Source organism: Melanostigma gelatinosum (assembly GCF_949748355.1).
Source record: "Melanostigma gelatinosum genome assembly, chromosome: 8".
NCBI classification, from domain to species: Eukaryota; Metazoa; Chordata; class Actinopteri; order Perciformes; family Zoarcidae; genus Melanostigma; species Melanostigma gelatinosum.
Window position 1 is genome coordinate 9,539,383 of NC_136641.1, and position 17,924 is coordinate 9,557,306.

The 17,924-nt window shown below is 43.0% G+C and overlaps 1 protein-coding gene across 1 annotated transcript in view; it reads right to left on the reverse strand.

The window, feature by feature from the left end:
* bsna (bassoon presynaptic cytomatrix protein a) overlaps positions 1-17,924 on the reverse strand; it is a gene marked incomplete at both ends in the record, with an annotated part of 112,593 nt that overhangs the window by 84,033 nt on the left and 10,636 nt on the right. The window contains one exon of the mRNA XM_079272879.1: positions 1,779-2,418. Within this exon, the coding sequence (XP_079129005.1) occupies positions 1,779-2,418 (640 nt within the window). The remainder of the gene's footprint in view (positions 1-1,778; positions 2,419-17,924) is intronic.

Sequence of the window (17,924 nt, forward strand, 5' to 3'; positions counted from 1 at the left end):
AAAAGTTGAAATCCCTCTTAAAGAGACACTGCGTCAGAGAGCGTGGGATGCAACTCTATTGTTCTATTAGAGGCACCAGTTTGTGTTGAATCTGCAAAATACCACAAATTAAAATGAAAAATACACAATAGCACTTCTAATCACCGCAGCACCGTACATCAGCGTTGTTGTGAGTCTTTTACTGTTTGGCAGTGGATGCTAATGTGTTAGCATGGGCCATCAGGGGGAACGAGGTACACATGGATGATTCAGGTGCCAATGTTCTCCCTCACAAAAGCAAATGAAAAATGAGACACAACAACAACAACCGCAGTTGTTTGTTTAATCCAGCAGAGTGTTTATCGTGCTGTCTGCCAATGATATGGCCCTGGACCTGACATCAGTGGGAATTAATGTGTGCCAGCATGGCTAATATATTAGACGTGGCCTCGTGCTTCTGGTTCTGTTTGCTGTCTAAAGTATTTCCCGTCTATACCCAGGGAGGCTGAGATTTGATATTTGTCACCATGACGCTGACACCGGGGGTGATAGTTTGAACCCGTCACCAAAGGGTGAAGCGTCAACCTCCTCTCAATCAAAGAGGGCCTCCTCACCTCCTCTCTCCTCTTCATCTCTCAATAACTTTAGTCGCATTCATTTGTCTTTGACTTCTCAGTTTCTTTTCCCTCCATCTCTCTCTGAGTGCCAAACACTGTGGTTCACATCACACCTGTGAGTACAATGAACTCACACACACACACACACACACACACACACACACACACGCGCTGTCACGACCCGTGTGTCTTGGCTCGGCACATTAATAGACATTCTGTCAGGGCCTCAGGGAGGAATTACTGCCACTTGCTGAGCCCTTACACTCACTGTCTATCACAAATACAGACAAAGACCTACAGTACAAAGCCACACACACACACACACACACACACACACACACACACACACACACACACACACACACACACACACACTGAACTTTTATGGTTTCTATTGCTCTCATTCCTCTACTCATTCATGCATTTCTAAATATTTACTCTTTAAATTACATTCATCAATGGATAAATAGTTCAACCTTGCCGTTATAATTTTCTCATATTTCACAAAGAAATTAGAAGATTTTTCAGCGGGAACAGATATTTTTTAAACTTATTTCTCTCTCTCTCCCTCTGACCACATTCATCTCCCTCGCCTCAAACCATCCCTCTCACTACTTCCATCACTTTCTCTGCACTGACTCGTTCACTTCATTCACTCGCTTCAGTTCAATCTCATTCAAGTCAAAATTGGCACGAAAAAAACAAAAGCAGCTACAGTCAAAGCAAAAGCATCTCTTCCCCTCTCCTCCCTCTCCTCCCTCTCCTCCCTCTCCTCCCTCTCCTACTCGAGCAACAGGCCAGACAAAATCTTTATCCTGTCTGTCGCTGCTGGACCGGTTTTCAGACTCAAACTTCAGTTGCATGCTTTTGGAATAAACTTCCCCTTGTTGTTTATCATTGTGAACTGAAACATTAATCAACTGTGGCTTCAGTCCGCCTCCAGGATTGAATTATATTCATACCCAAATGCTTAGTCCCTCACTATAAATCAACATTATTTCCATTATTGATTCCATTTATGCCGCAAGTAAACTACAACAATCTTCCCTTGTTGCACTGATGTACAGTGGCAAAGTAAGGACAGGCAATGAGGAAAAAAAGGAAAATGTCAAACCGTTCCGCACACAAACACACACAGATGAACACACTCACACATGCATCTCCTTGTCAAACATGACCTACCTCAGTGAGGTGCGGGTTAGGGTTGAATCCACACTGGTTACAGACGGTGGACTTGCACTGGGTGCAGGTGTTGTAGTTGGGTAGAGCCGGTGGGTTGGACAGCTCTGTGGTGGTGCACACCGGGCACAGTTTGCTGCTCGGCATCGGTGCGATCTGCGGCACCGAGTAGGGCGAGGTGGGCGTCACGCCGCGATCGGGAGATGCAGAGGGAGACCGGCCTGTCCTGGAGCCGCCCGAACCGCTGAAGTCGACTTGGAGGTTTCGACGGGAGTTGTGCTGACCAGGACTTGGATGACCCCCGTGCCCTACCATGCCGGACCCCGCTGGACCGTGACCCATCCCGTGGCCGGACCCTGGGCCATGCCCCATGCCGGGCCCCTGGCTTGACTGCATATGTCGGGGGGAGGTCGGAGTCTCGTGAGTGGCCAGGCGGTAGGGCTCGCCAGCCCTGGACCCTACTCCTCCACCTCCGCCCATTCCTACTCCCATCCCTCCCATACCTCCTACTCCCATACCTCCTCCTCCCATCCCTCCTCCCCCTATTCCTCCCATTCCTCCTCCACCTATTCCTCCCATTCCTCCTCCTCCTCCTCCATGGCCTCCTTGTTGCATGCCAAGCTTGGGGCTACCCATCGGACTCCTGCAAGAGAGGGACAAAGAAAGTCCTTACAACACTGAAAAAAACATTGGAACAGTTTGACTATTTGATATTGTTCGCGAGATCCTTATATCATCAAGAGTAACCAGGACATTGTTTTAAAAAGAGATGTTGTGAGTGAAATTAGTTCCATTAACAGCATATATGTAGCTAGCAACTGCACACATTCTACATACAAAATATTGATAAAATACATGACAAAAAACCTTTTTAAACCAAGTCCACTTAACACATTAAAAAGTCAACGAACTCAGACATTAGTTTCCTGCTAACAGTAGCTTTCAGCCAACACAATTAACGATTGCAGGCTAGAAATGAGAAGCCTGTTGAAGTCGAACAATTCTGTCATAATTTTGGAGTTGCCACCATTGTTATTGTAGACCTTATTATATGCAAGAATGGAAAGCTTGACAGATTTATCGCTTGAGACATAGAACCTGAATGTTTTAAGTACGATCAATTCATTTTGACAAGTAAACAAACTCTAATGAAACCTTTCTGACTTTCAAAACAGTTTGTGTGGATGTTATTTCAAAATGTATATTACATATTCATTGCTGAACACAATTACGCAATAATATTAATATTCTTTCTGCTGCGGCAGCAGAGTGAATGGAATAAGCGCCGTTGGTTGACGCCACCCCAATGTTAAATGAGAAAAATATCTGACTTTATTGAATGCATTATTGTAAATGAATAAGCACTACAGGAGAAGTCAGCCTGGTAATTGTCACTGTATTCTAACAAATTCAATGATCTTCTCATTGCCAGAGAACCAGCAACAGGAACAACATTTAAAAACCAGCTAAAATAATTACTGATTCATTCACTGGTAGCTTCTGAAAGCCATGAAAAGACCACAGGCATCAACAAATTAAAATGGAAAATAACAGGCTGCGGCAAGACCGACCACGCACGCACACACACACACACACACACACACACGCACACACACACACACACACACACACACATACACACACATACAAACCCATTTCTACTGTGTGTCAAAGGCGACATGAACACATAACACTTCGGGCAGAAAATAAAACACATCCACACACACCTCGACAATATTCCCTGAGCGCGCACTTTAAGCAAACAATTGAAGGAGAAGCAAATGGTATGCTCCTGCTACTTTTCAGAGGTAAGTAAATAAAGTATTGGGAGATGTTTCAAACAACAGAGCATGTCTGACATGACACTGGGTTAGTCACATGATTGACAGAGGTTTTCAAATGCCTGTCAACTGCAACTCCAACCCTGCCACATGTTCAGGAAAGGTGGCGTCCTCTATCTTGGTCAGCGGGTTGGTCGAGGACAGGTGTGTCCTGTAGATGCAGGAATCACAGTCATTATTGCGTTTACTTATTACCGCGCACCTGTGTGGTGTATGTAGAGTTCCCGCGCATGCAATTCAAGCAGCCGCGCATGCATATCACTTTTACGAGCGCTTTGACCCCCTTTTTTCAAGCCAAAGCGTATTGACTTTACTAGTGTTGTGCACCTCATGTACAGTATCATGTACTGACACGCATTTCTACAAAAACGGGATCGGCTGTTTCGGCAAGGAGGATTTTTCTTTTCTATTCCACTCTTTGATGAAATAGGTCAATTAAGTGCCTCACGTGAGTATTTCTGATCTGCCTGGTTACATTAAGGCAACCAACACCTTATGGTAAGAGAAAGATCACCTACAGTACGCGGTTGAGACACATAGGCCATGGGGATGACAGTCACTGTTCTATTGTACTCTGTTGTCTGTGCTGACATTGATTGAATGAGTAGGCTCGGTGTATTACCAACTTTAAATGGTTAGCGCACACCGAAATTGGAAATGTTGATTTGCTGTCCTCCAGTGTCACAATGTTCCAGATGGCCTCTCCTTTCATGAAAAGATATTCTTCTTGCGGACAGACGACTATTTTCTATTCTTTCTCCTTCGTAATCTTTCTCTCTCTAAACTTTCTCCATCACACCCCCCTCTCTTTGCTCAGTCGCTCCTCTCTTCATTGCCTCTCTGTCTCTGACTCTCTATTATCTTTTCAGCCGGCACTGACCATGGCCTCGCTCCCCCCAATGTTCTCTTTTTTTTCATTTGTTGAATCTCACCTTTTTCATTATTTCTATTTACACTCTCGAAAGGGAAGTGGACCTCAGGCGACCCTACATGGTTGTCTTTTCTTTTTTTCTGAACCGGTCACAGAAACGCTCTTGTTGGTGCAACTTTTTCGATTGCAAAACTTTACTACAGTTGGTTTGTGGGACGGGAGTGATGTTTCCATGATGGTTTTACTGACGGCACAGTGCACACCAAAGAGTTGATGACAACAATGTAGGCTTTGACTGTCAAAAGCTCATATTGGTCCACATCAAAGCTGAAAAACACCCCTCCAATATTCAAGGTCACTCTGATTAATGTAAGACAGAGAGGAGTGTGAGAAAGAAACACCAAATGAATAGATACAAGAAAGAAAGATACGCAGGGAATGGGAGAGAAGAGGAAGACACGGAAATGAGAGCGCCGGGAATACTCGTTTTCATCTTCGGGAAGACACCATCGCTAATTGTTGTGCTAAACTAAGGCTGATAGGCGACAACCCGAATAATAGGAACAATCCCTCTCTCTGTGTGTTTACACACTTCGCCTCTGCATTGCACTGGGGACATTTATCACTGTCGCAACCCAGCCTTTTAATGACCCAATACAAATGCATGTTGAGTCAAAGTGATTTCACCCAGACCCATTAAAACCCTCAATTTACTGTCTGATTGTGGAACAGAGGGATAAAGCAGGCCTGCCAATCATCCGTAAGTGACAAAGACAAGGACAGACGATGAGAGCGGGGAGGAGACAGAAAGGGGGAAACAGGGCGAGGATGTTACATTGTCTTACTCAGGTCTCCGACTGTTCACTATGGTGGCCTTTTTTGGCCTTAAAGTTATCATTTAAGTGACTACATTTTGAGATTATATGTTGTATATTGCATATCATGGAGCATTATACTGTAGCTGATGGGTTGACTATTGAACCAGTTTTTAAACTATAGGTTGATGAGATCGGTTCCTGCACTGAGGAGCAAGGAGGATGGGGTCTGCAGTCTGCTGCCTGACTGCAGCTTCTCATTTGCAATCCCACAAAATCCCCATGCTTCCAGTTTTTTATTGATCTTAGCTTAGCATCCTTCTCTTCCAGTTGATACGCAGAGCAAACAGAGGTTTGGGTAGGATTTACCTACTCTTGTTCTCCCCCCCCCCCCCCCCCCAGTCAGGTGCATTCCTTATCCCACCTCCCACATAGACCTGCAGCAAAACAAGTCTATTTAGGTTGTTGGTGGACCCAAACTAAACATCTATTTCCCCCTCCTCCTCTATTCCTCCTCTATGCCTCCATGTCTTCCCACTCTGGGCTGTTGACAGAATTGCTTTTGTACGGCCCATTTATTTCCATCTGCCTCCTCTCTCTTTCTCCTTTCTCTCCACCTCGCCTCTCATCATTTTCTGTTCTCTCCCAGTCTCCTCTGTTTCGCTGTCTCCTTTTTTATTTCCTTTTCTTTACCGTCCGTATCTCAGTTGTGCAGGTTTGCTAACTAAACTTTAAAAAGAGGTTATTTTTCATTAATTCATGATCTTGGAAGGTCAGCAGACCAGCTAGCAACCAACAGAGGGTTAACCCGGCTACTTTGAACGAACGTTAGCTTTGACAAAATAATAGATACTGTAAAACTTTGGTTCGCATATTGTTATCTCAATAAAGTGCGCCGTTTTTGTTGTCTCCTAAAGACAAGCTAGGACGTTCTCTCTGCTCGTCTTAGTCTTTCATTGACAGAAAGTGACTAAACGTGTTAGACAGGAAAACTGAAATTCTGCCTCCCTCATCCTCTCTCCCTCTTTTCTCTCCTCCCGGTCTCCTATTAGCCAATTGTTTTCCTCACCCCTTTCTTACAAACCTTGTTATGCTACGAGTTAGCTATGTTACTAGCCTGAAGAAAAAAAGAGCAGGCTACATACAAAATAAAACTGAATTAATTATATTAAACTACGACGTTCATATTTTTCGACGTATACTTGTTTTCTTTAGTAGTATCCTCTTCTCTCCCTCCTTTCTCTCATTCTTGTCTCCTTCAGTCCTCTCTTCTCTCGTCTCCTTTTTTAAATGTTCCTTTCCTCATACCCTTTTTTCATTCAGCTGCTACAGTCGCTCAGTGCACACTAGCTAATTAGCATGAATACAAAAAGGGTTATAAAAGCATAAATTAAATGCACATTCATGTTTGTGGAAGGTCAGCAGGCTAGTTTACTAAGCTACTATCTACCTACATAGCTACCATTCCCCACTTTGATTTCTCCAAAGATATAGGGACAGTTTGGCCTGCATGTTGTTGGGTTAATAAAGCGCTATAGTCTGTGTTACATCAACTAACAGAACTAACAGTCTCTGGGTTTAAGATTTTTAGGCAGGGGAAATGTGGCGTATCCCTACTTCCACAGTCGCTCATCTACGGTTAAGAGCTGTTGGTGGCGCTACAATCCGGCATCCTCTTCCCTTCCGACCTGAAGCTGGTTGCAGGACTGAGTCTCTTCCCTCTCTGCTAACCTTCAGAGACCTTCCCATGTGTCTCAGAACCGCAGAGTCACTCCTCAGCTCAGGCAAGAAACTCATCTTCTGAACACACGCATCAGGAGGTCACTTTCTGAATCATGTCTCGTATCTCCGCTCACTCGCACTGTTGTCACCTCTTTCCTAGTTCTTCCCTCGGTTGTCACATTGATAATTCCCGGCTGTTGAGTTTCCTTTTGTTGAAGTGCTGGCAATAAGTGAGAATGTTGTAATGCCGCTGCCAGTGCTCCTCCTATCAGTTGATTCAACACAACACAAGCACAACTCTGCTAACGGCAGCTACTATGGGCACCGGGTCAACTGGGTACATGCAAACATACTGAATGCATGACCAAGTGTAGGCGCTGAATGCACATACATGTAAGCACATGCAGGCACACATTTTGCATATATTCTGAATGAAGTATGAAGCTTTATTGATCTCCATGGGGAAACTAGGCCCTTGCAGCAGCAATATACTGTATAGGTGAAAAACTAGATTTATGGAAGCAGTAGAACTTGACAAAGAAAATATTCACAAATGCCCACACACACATATTATCACTAGTGCCCGTCACTGTTTTAACGAGTGAGTGGGCAGCTCAGCAAGCTATTTTCTAAGCGATAAGTTTGCTCTGTATAATAACACACCATGTATTTTCTGTTATTTTGCCATATGTAGAAAGGATTCAAGTACTTGTCATTCAGAGGCTGTTTTTGTGGAGCTCTGAAGGCTGTAGTTTACTTTTTCAATCAAACCAAAGACTACACCAGGTGATTTCACCGATTTACGCGAGAGGAAGAGGAAATAATAAATTAGCTGTAATTCAACATCAGAGATTTGAAATTCTAATCAGGAGATGAAAAGAAATAAAGTCAAATCACAATGGGCTCATATTGTGCAACGCATTATTACAGTATGTAAGCGCTTGGTAGAGATAAAGCTTTGTTATGCAATCAGGGAGTAGCAGCATCAGCACAGCTGTGCCATTCACTGCAATACTCGTGCTCGTTCACACCAACACACACACACACAGACTTGGCGGCACAATGAGGCTTCATGCCACCATGTATGATACACACAGTTATGCACACGGTAAACACGCATACTGTACCGACAGCACGTGTACTGATGGCAGCTATTGAAAGGCAGTGCAGTGTAAGAGGCTTTGTTAAAAATGACTCTGTGACGATACCACATGGTGCTGAGTAAAGGCCACAGACACTGACCTGGATTTAAATAGAGACGCATCCTACAAGGCTACATTCTGAATTTTGTTCCCAAATGTGAACGTGATAGCCCCCCCCCCCCTAAAATAAAATGACACCTATTCTTCTTAAATGACTCAACAATTAAAGAAGAGTATTGCGGATCGAAGAAACTGGCTGCAAAAAAAGGCTTTTTAATAGAATAGATTAGATTAGAAAAGAATGAAATTATGGACAGTGTCTGCAGCTACGACATCATTTCTTATTAATATCACGTTCAGTGGGATGCAGCGTAGGCCCATCACACCAGGTGCTTAATGGTTGCGGTTTGATTTACAGCCAGAGAGGTTGGAGACTTGGAGCACTAACTGTATGCTACGACACCCAGGTGCCTGTCTATGCGTGTGTGCGCACACACACACACACACACACACACACACACACACACACACACACACACACACACACACACACACACACACACGTGTTTACTATAGTTTGCAGCAATAATAGCCTGTCAGCCAGATGTCTAATGTACTTCTTCCTCTATTTATGTCTTCAGCCCATATCTTCGTAATCTTCTGATGCATTCTCAGCAGATGGCGGCTATAAATGACAACCACTGTTCCGTCATTTAAACGTTGCCTGTGTGTGTTCGTGTGGAAAGATTTTAGAATTCACGAGTTTGATATGTAGACATTGTCTCATATGTGTATTACTTGCTTTTTATTGACATACGCTTTGTGAGCGTGTCTTTGTGGTTATTGTCATGCATGTTCCTCTCTGTGCTGAATGTGACTCCAGCAGATGTGCTATTCCACATGAACAGTGGGATGACAACCACACACCTGTCTACATTTACCTCTCTGTGTGAGGAGAGGCTCACAGCGTTTTCAGCAGTTAGAGATGCCATCAACACCTCAGTGTGTAACAGAGTGTTAATGATGAACTATGCAAACACACACACACACACACAGATGCCTGCATCTATAGCGGTTGCAATCACATACAATAGGCCTATATATAAATATACACAAACAATCTCTCTCACACACACATAACAGCAGCAACAGACACTAATTGAGATGTATAATGCCTAATCAACTCTCCTCCCAGTCAAATCAAGTCCCCACAAAAGAAAATGCGAGAACAGAAATTGGATTTTTGAATATCTGTCTGTCTGTCTCATTTGTTAGCTTATGGTTTCTCTGCCTCGCTTACCTGCTGGGCGGCATGCCTACTCGCTCTTGACTTGCTGTCTATTGTCTCATTGGCTAGTTTATTTCACTGAGCGATTCTCTTGTTAACTCATTGTGTGACAAAGCTAACTTTGAGAGCTGGTTTCTTGGCTGACTGGCTGTCATTTCAACTGACAGTTGAGCTAGCTGGCCAGAGAACCGGCTCACTTATTGACTTATCGGCCGACAACACTGCTGGCTGACTTTCTTACAAGGTGACGTTCCTACAATGTGGCTGCAGGTGTCTGCCTTGCTGAATGGCTTACCACTTTGCTGACCGGCTGGCAAAGTTGACCAAATATCCAACATTCTGCCACCTTAGTCATGATCTCTGCCTCTCTAGCCTTCCCTTGTGTTTTCTGTGTGTCTCCCTGTGTGGTGTGTGGGCGTGGCTTCTCCTGCTCCTGAGCTCTGGCAGGTGGCACACCTGAGTCTCATCAGCTAATCAACTGCTGCAGGATAGCAACCCATGGCGTGCCTCACAGTGTTCACCGGATCGTTGAGACAACATTCTCAGGCCTCAGAAGTGTTTTGGTTTTTTTAATTCTCTATTCGTGTCTGGGAGTTTAAACTCTTTCTTGCACTCGGATGAATCTCCATCGGCCATTCTCAGTCTCGTGCTGTCAGACCCAGCTCCTCTGGATCAGCCCCAAGAAAGCTCACCCTCTGCTGTTATCTCCATTCTTAAAACCAAGTTTTGTAATAAACTTCTTAACCTGCTATCAAAGTTAATGTGCTGAGTTCTTGGTTCACTCAATACTGACCTTACACGGGGACAGATAAACTGTCAAACCGTGCCTTCATTAAGAGACAGGCTAGCTCATCATAACTGTGGCATGCAGCATGCTAGATCATTCTGTAGACGTAGAGGTCAGGGATGTTGGGAAATGACCCTTCCTCTAGAAATTACTTTTATATACGATTCATTTGCAACAGCCCAGGTTTTGATAGAAATGACCACCTGTCCACCAGTTGCAAGCAGCCCACAGACGCTGCCAACTCTAGAAAATCGTTGCCAGAGAGCATCCAGGCAGCAATTACATTTCCGTTACTGACTGATGATTTACAGCACAGACTGGATGATTACTTTGCTACCATCTAAATGACGTCCTGCCTGTCTGAGAGAATGAGTGGCTACCTGACTGCCTGACTGGCTGACTGACTGCAGGCGCTGCCTCGGTCGGCTCAGACGCTGAAATGAAAGCAGCCAAATTCTGACAAATGGAGGCTGGTGTGGAAATGATCAAAGGAGAAAAAGCAGTGGGCTGGAGGAGAGAGGACAGGAGACAGGGAAGAATTGCCCTGCTAAGCATGCTGCTCCACACTTGGAAACCTATCCTTCACCCTCTCTTTCTCCCCAAATTTATATTTATGCCTGCAGACACACACACACACGCACACACGCACAAATGGAAATCCATTTCAAGGTGTTTCCCGTCCTACCTGCTCACTTAGTTCAATCTGACCCATGGACATTAGGAATCAATATCTACCAATCTGACGTCTCATCAGCGTTTGAGTTTACAGGTTGAATCGGTCTGTAAAACATTACTTTATGAAGCAATAAACACCAAGAACAGAAAATGATGGAGTAGATGTGAAAACGCTACTTCAATATTAAAATAGACAGCTGCCAGTCTCTTACGTATAGATGGTACATAATTTGTCATACGTCATCTGTGTAAATCATAGAAGAGACATCGAAAGGGAAAATGTAACCGCACAAACTGAGAAAACATGCTACATTTTCCCCCCTACATTTTGGAATAAGAAGAATCCAGAGCAGCAGCGGGGGGTCGAAGTAGTTTCCCTCTCACTGCAGGGTGAACTTTTAAAACAGCTCTTGACCATCTCTTCTGCACTTTAATTGAAACTCCTATCAGTGGTGTGTCGCCTCAGGAGCAGAGGCCAATGAATGCAAATGCGACAGAAAAGAGCAAAAACCAGAGAGAGAGAGAGAGAGAGAGAGAGAGAGAGAGAGAGAGAGAGAGAGAGAGAGAGAGAGAGAGAGGTGCGAGTGTAAACACAGAGGAATAAACAAGTGTGAAGACGCAAAGGACATAAACGGGCGAGCTTGCTACTGTCAGTTTGAACTGAATAGACTTAAACATTGAAAGAAAAATTGACATGCAAATCTATGCATTGAGAAGTGTGTGTGTGTGTGTGTGTGTGTGTGTGTGTGTGTGTGTGTGTGTGTGTGTGTGTGTGTGTGTGTGTGTGTGTGTGTGTGTGTGTGTGTGTGTGTGTGTGTGTGTGTTGGTCAATGTGGGATATGAAGCACATTTACCTTCAGGAATTTGTTTTTTTCAGAGTGAATAGTGATGACGGAGATTGAAAACACATCCTACAGATCTGATTGGATCACTCTTAACATGGGTGTGGTTTAGCGAACACCGACTGAAGGAGCACGTTGGCCTCCACCCATACCTGCCTCGACCATGTTGTTAGATAAGGAGGAGGATTACAGTCAATTAGAGTTCAATCCCACTCTTTTGAGAATTTGAGGAAAAATAATTTAGTTTGATGCATCGACATGAAGTCTCTCTCATGTATGAGTATAACTGTACACTCTCCGTATAACACACCTGACTTTCTCCATCTCTCTTCTCTGAGTCCGCCCTCGCCCTCCTTTGCCCAGTCTCCCCTCTCCTCTCTCCATCTGATCCTTGTTTACAGAGCGGCTGCTTTCGCCTTAATGAGAGTCATTTCATAATTACTCTCATTAAGTGAACCAACAAAAACAAAGACAGCATTGTGTTGAGGGGGAGTCAGCAAAGAGCAGGAAGCGCTTCACAAAAGTCAGAGATGAGTGGAAGACCGACGGTATACATGATTGGAGTCAAAATGTGGACGTGCAAGGGCAGAAGCACAAAACAAAACTTAAGCCTTATGAACATCAAGACAAGCATTAATAACCATAATATTAGATGAACTAACACAGACCTTTGGGAGAGGCTTACAACTTTGTGCTAAATATACTTTTACAGATGTAAATACAGATTTAAAAGCTTCACAGCTCCATTAATTCTTTAAAACTGAATCAAGACAGAAAAGTTCAAAACCAGAACAGAAAAACTATATATATATATACATATATAATCTCGGCAGCTCACTGAAGATCACAAGGCAATATTAGTGGGTTTGACAATACCCGGAATTAGCAACAGCGATAGTAGAGAGCTGAGCACGGTATCTTCTCCAGTCACATATAGTTAGAAACAGGAAGTACTTTGCCGATAACTATCAATGCCAATAATCAATGGATCAGAATAAATTGCCAATGTACATCCTGGAAGATATAGCTCTAACAAAATGATTACATATAGATAAGACAAACACAAACGTTCAAAGTGCTCCTCATTATGAAGCAGGTCCAGCAGGTGATAGGGAGAATTGATACGAGATGAAGTTTTTGCAGTAATTTCAGCTACTTAACGATGTATTATTATATCTTTAGTAACTCTGGAAGTAATTTGGATGCTTAGTTGGCTGTTTCTATCGCAACCCAACCCTCATCCCACTTCCACTGCTCTCAGATTAAAATCCTGAAGTGCACGTTTTCTAAATGAATTAAAAAATGTTCTTTACACCTGACAGAAGTACATCTCTGTCTAATTCTCTCTTCCCTCCTCAATTTTGAATCGTATTTCTCCCGACCAGCCATCTTTTTCCTCTAACAGCAGCAGCAGCAGGCTATTTCATGCTGCGTGTGTAATAAAAGGATTCCTTTGTGCTGCTCACACTCAGAATGGGCAGTCAATGGGACAGAGGGATATAAATGGAGACTACCTCACTCCACACTTTATATTTCCTAAAAAACTGATTGCTGCAAAAATGTCGGCAACCCACCAGACCTGTCTTGAAACACTGACCCCGTCTCCTGTACCGTGCTTTGTGGGTGTGACTTTTTGCTGTGTCATCAGCATTCATATGCAGCCACCGTGTCAATTATTAAATAAAAACTTACTAGAGCACAAAATTGTTTACAAGAGCACAAAGCTCCTCATAGAGCTGACCTGTTATGTAATGTTGCTCACAAATAGCATTTCACCAACCATCATCTCACAAAATCCTGTGGGAATTGAGGATGAATATGCTGTTTTCTCTTCTATATCTGCTCGTGACAGCTAAAGCACGACTGAGGTGTGTTTGTTTTGAGCATGGAAGTTCGTGATGCTTGATTTTTGATGAATTATGTTTGGAAACCATTCCTAATTTGAGGTGCCCTTATCAGGTGCCCTTCATCACCCGAATGGAACTGGCTCAGGTGTCATCGCTGGGCCTCATGATTAGGAGTCAGTGAGCAAACGGAGAGAGATCAAGGAGGCCGTTCACATCCGTCGTGTCCGTGTGGGGTCATTTTGTCACAAGGTCTCAATCTTTAAACTCTTAGTTAAGATTTTAAAAAGTTCATGCTTACATGAAGAATGAGAGGGGATATGAACTCCAGTCGTCAAAGTCAAAGTAATATGCGTTGTATACTCACTACAGTAGAGTCCTAACAGGACGGTGGATTCAATTATAAAAATAAATAAATACAGAAACGGATGGGAAAAATTTGAGCCAGGCCGAAAATGGTGCCATTAGGCTTTAGGTTGTAGTCGTGAAGTATTTGCTGCTGATTTGATTTCATCACATTGCAAGCCAAGAGGCTCACAGCTGGCTCGCACAAATGAGCGCTAAGCTAATTTCACTTGTGATCAGACTCGTTGGTTAAGGCTGCGGTGAGACATTGATGAAGTGTGGTGTTTAATGCATGAACCGGTTGGTGTCAATCCCAGAATGCCAGGCGACCATGTCTGAAACAAGATCCCGGGTTCTAATGGGCCTGAAGGTCATAGAACTCAGTGAGCATGCACGCACACACACACACACACACACACACACACACACACTTCTCAATACAAGCAGAATCTGATCAATAAGGGCGAGACTGGAGTTATGAGGTTTCCGTGTGACGGCGAGGATACGCAGCCTGTCCTTGGCAGAGCTAGAACACTACAGAATTGCTGATCCACAATATGTCCTGCTGGATTTACCTCTCTCTCTCTCTCTCTCTCTCTCTCTCTCTCTCTCCCTTTATTCTGCTCATTAACTGTCATACAGGACTGTCAAACTGAATCAGAGACACGCAGACAGACTGCTCAGTCAGCGAGGCCGTCAGAAACATGGAGGTGTTGTACCAAAAGTGAGCTGCAGGGCTCGCTGACAGCTGCTCACTTCACAGCACAAACACGCCTTGCATTTGTCACTTGTAATTCCCGTTTTGTTTGATTCAAGGCCTTTGTTGTTGGATAGGTATAGGAGCAGTTTCTGTTTTTTCCTTTTGACATTTTTTTGTTTTTTTTCCATTCTTCTTTTTTAACACCACGTATTCCTACGGTTGAAACCGTTGCATTGACCAACCATTGATCTGATTGATGGTTGAAGGCGGTTGGGAGTCTACGTTATAGTCTTGGAAAATTACTTCTCTCTGATTTGAAAAGAAAAATGTTTGTGAAGAACAATGGAAAATGGGACAACCTGTCTTCATCAGGTTGTTTTACATATTTAAATGGCTTTAAAGTTTTCAACAACCATATTTATTTATTTATTTGTGTTTTTGGACAACTGGTAAATGTAAGTCCATCATTCACTCTCTGTTTATTGGTGCTGGGCAGATAGCATACAGCGGTTTGGATTTCAGTAACTGTGATGATGCATGATGCGATCATGCAACGTTATGGCCATCAGTTGCAATCTAAAAAATGTTTGTCTGTGAAATCACTTTTTCTCTGTTGCATGAAGTCATGACTCTTCATAGAACAATACCAATCACCATTTTGCAGTGGAAGAATCATAGCTGTGGAAAATTCCAAGAAAGTTGTTAAATTGAGCCAGAGTCCCACAGTGGATCACTTTAAACTGCGTTTTCTCTGTGAAAGTGGTGCACACACGAGGTTTTAGCTCAGTGATTGTATGTTTCTTTCTCAAATCTCCCAGGGAGTCCTTGACTCCTCTGCTGAAGTTTTTATGTCCACAGGCCTTTGACTATTTTTTATGAAATAATCTAATATATATTTTTTACACAGCTGCTCGTTTTTACTAGATATGATTCAAACAGTGTTTTGTGTCCATAACGTCTCCAAATGCCAGTCAGTAAATATTGTGCATGTAAGCTACAAAATGAATGTGACTTTTACTTCTGGTACCCTGGACGTGGTTCAATTCTCTGTTAATACATAACACTGTTGATTAATCTAATCTGCTCTCAGATCAGACAGTGCTGATTAAAGTAAATTATATTCTAAAAGTACAGTGTATGGTTCGTGGGTTTTCGAAAGCAAGTTCTATTTTAGTGAGTCACTCTGTGGATTTTAGGAAAAAGACCATGAAAAGAGTTATTTCACACCTACTGACAGCTGCAAAATATCTGTGACAGGTACGTGCCGCTTTCACCGGGTGAAATATAGACCCACTGTACCGCTTCAGCTCGGAGCCTGAAACCTCTTTGTCTTTTTATGACAAACAATAAACCTAGCATTGGACCGGCTCACAGCTGATATGGTAGGCTATGTCTCTTTGACATCCTACTTTCTCATCTTGCTTCTGTTCTTTCTATTCCCTTTCTTCCTCCAACTCTCTCCATTATTTCGGCTTCAGTTACTTACTTTACTGTGTGTGAAAACTGTTGTCTGACTGCTGCATCTTTCTGTGACATACGTTTCTAAAGGTGGAGACTTTGAAAGTTCGAGAGTTTTTTGTTCGCCTATTCTGGAACAGCTCGTTAAAGGATTCATGTTCAAAATCAAACAAGTCTCCCTGATAACAGGAGCAGAAGCTGCAGCTCCTTTTGAAGCTTTTGGAGGAAAAAAAGAAAACTGCTCGCAAACCTTTGAACACATCAACTACAGTGACCTAAATTCAAAAATCCCATTTTTCCCGAATGTCATGCTGATAACAAAAACATCCCATTTGAGTGTCTTTCGCTGTGCCAAACCCCCCACTGAGTCCAAATGACTGCAGGAGCACAACTGTGCTGGAAATTAAACTGTCATCCAGAGGACACTGTCGCTCTACTCGCCTCCGTCAGCCAACAAACACAGTGTTTTATGAGTTTAAAATGGAGAAATTAGTGATTTGAGTTTGAATCAAAAATCTGCATGTTGTCACTGTCTTTTGCTCACATGAAGTCATTTATTTAGAATTTGTGTTGATGAACAAGACAAGAGTTTCAAGAGTCTGTTGAGTGCTGACTATCCTTGTTTGGGTTTACAGCAATAACAACAACCCTTTTTTTTTTCTTTGAATAAATCACACTGAAGGGTGAAGCAGAGAGCAGTACATCGGTGTAATGTTCCGTAGCAAGCAAATAGAAAAGGGTGAAATGTATTGGCTGTGAAGAAATCACTATAAAGGAGGAAAAGGCTGTTGTGAGTTGATGCGCAAAAACACACAAACAGCGTACTGCGTACAGCGTTTGTTCCCAGGTGGTGCTGTGTCTGTACTTCTCAGCTTTAACACACTCCCACACAGTGCATGCACACACAGCCACAGCATCAATACAGGTAACATTTACTGGCAGGTGGCGACAACATAATGAGAAAACTCTGGCGTGACCTTCGCTAGTGCAGTTGGGAGAAAATGGCAGAGCGCAGCATAATGTTCTCCGACAAACAAGCGAAAGTCAGAGAGAAATGTATCCCGAGCTGAAGGAAACGAACCGCGAGTGTAGGGTGTCAGTCACCCACAGTCACCACCGCAGTATGGACATGAACAGCGTTGAGCAATCATAAAAAATAGACCTGATTCCTTTGAGCAAAGAAAGTCATAATTAGTCAAATGTAACATGTGGTTCATTAAGAAAGAGCTAAAAGAGTTATCGTCTGTGGGACAGTTCAGAAATAAAGAAATAAGGGTGAAAAATCTTTTATTTCAAGATCCGTTTGCCTGCAGTTAATAATAAATGATAGACGTATAAAATGGCACGGAGCAGTGCAAATTCCTGTTTTATCTTGTAGTGTGATAGTAATGCTTTTCAGTCACAGACTTGCCTCTTAATGGCCACAAGGGGGCAGATTGGCCAATAACAAGTGAATGAATGAATAAACAAATGTACTGACTTGACTGTATCAGCTAACCTCCATCCAAACACTCTGGAGTCTCTGAATGAATCAGTTAGCCAGGGATAACTAAATATGGCTTATTGAAAACGTATCTTTATTCATTGTAATGAAATTTGACCAATTTTCATGTGAAAAATAAAAATCTAAGTTTGTTTTTGTTAGGCAGCGTGACCACTGCACCTACAGTATTTTATGGTGAGGAATCACTTTTGAATTAAGAACTGGTAAGCTATGAAAAGTGTGCAAAAAATACTGAATTTAATGTCAATGATTGCTCAACATTGTCAGGAAGGAACCTCCATCATCAGCAGCGGACAACACTGGAGGAGTAACTTT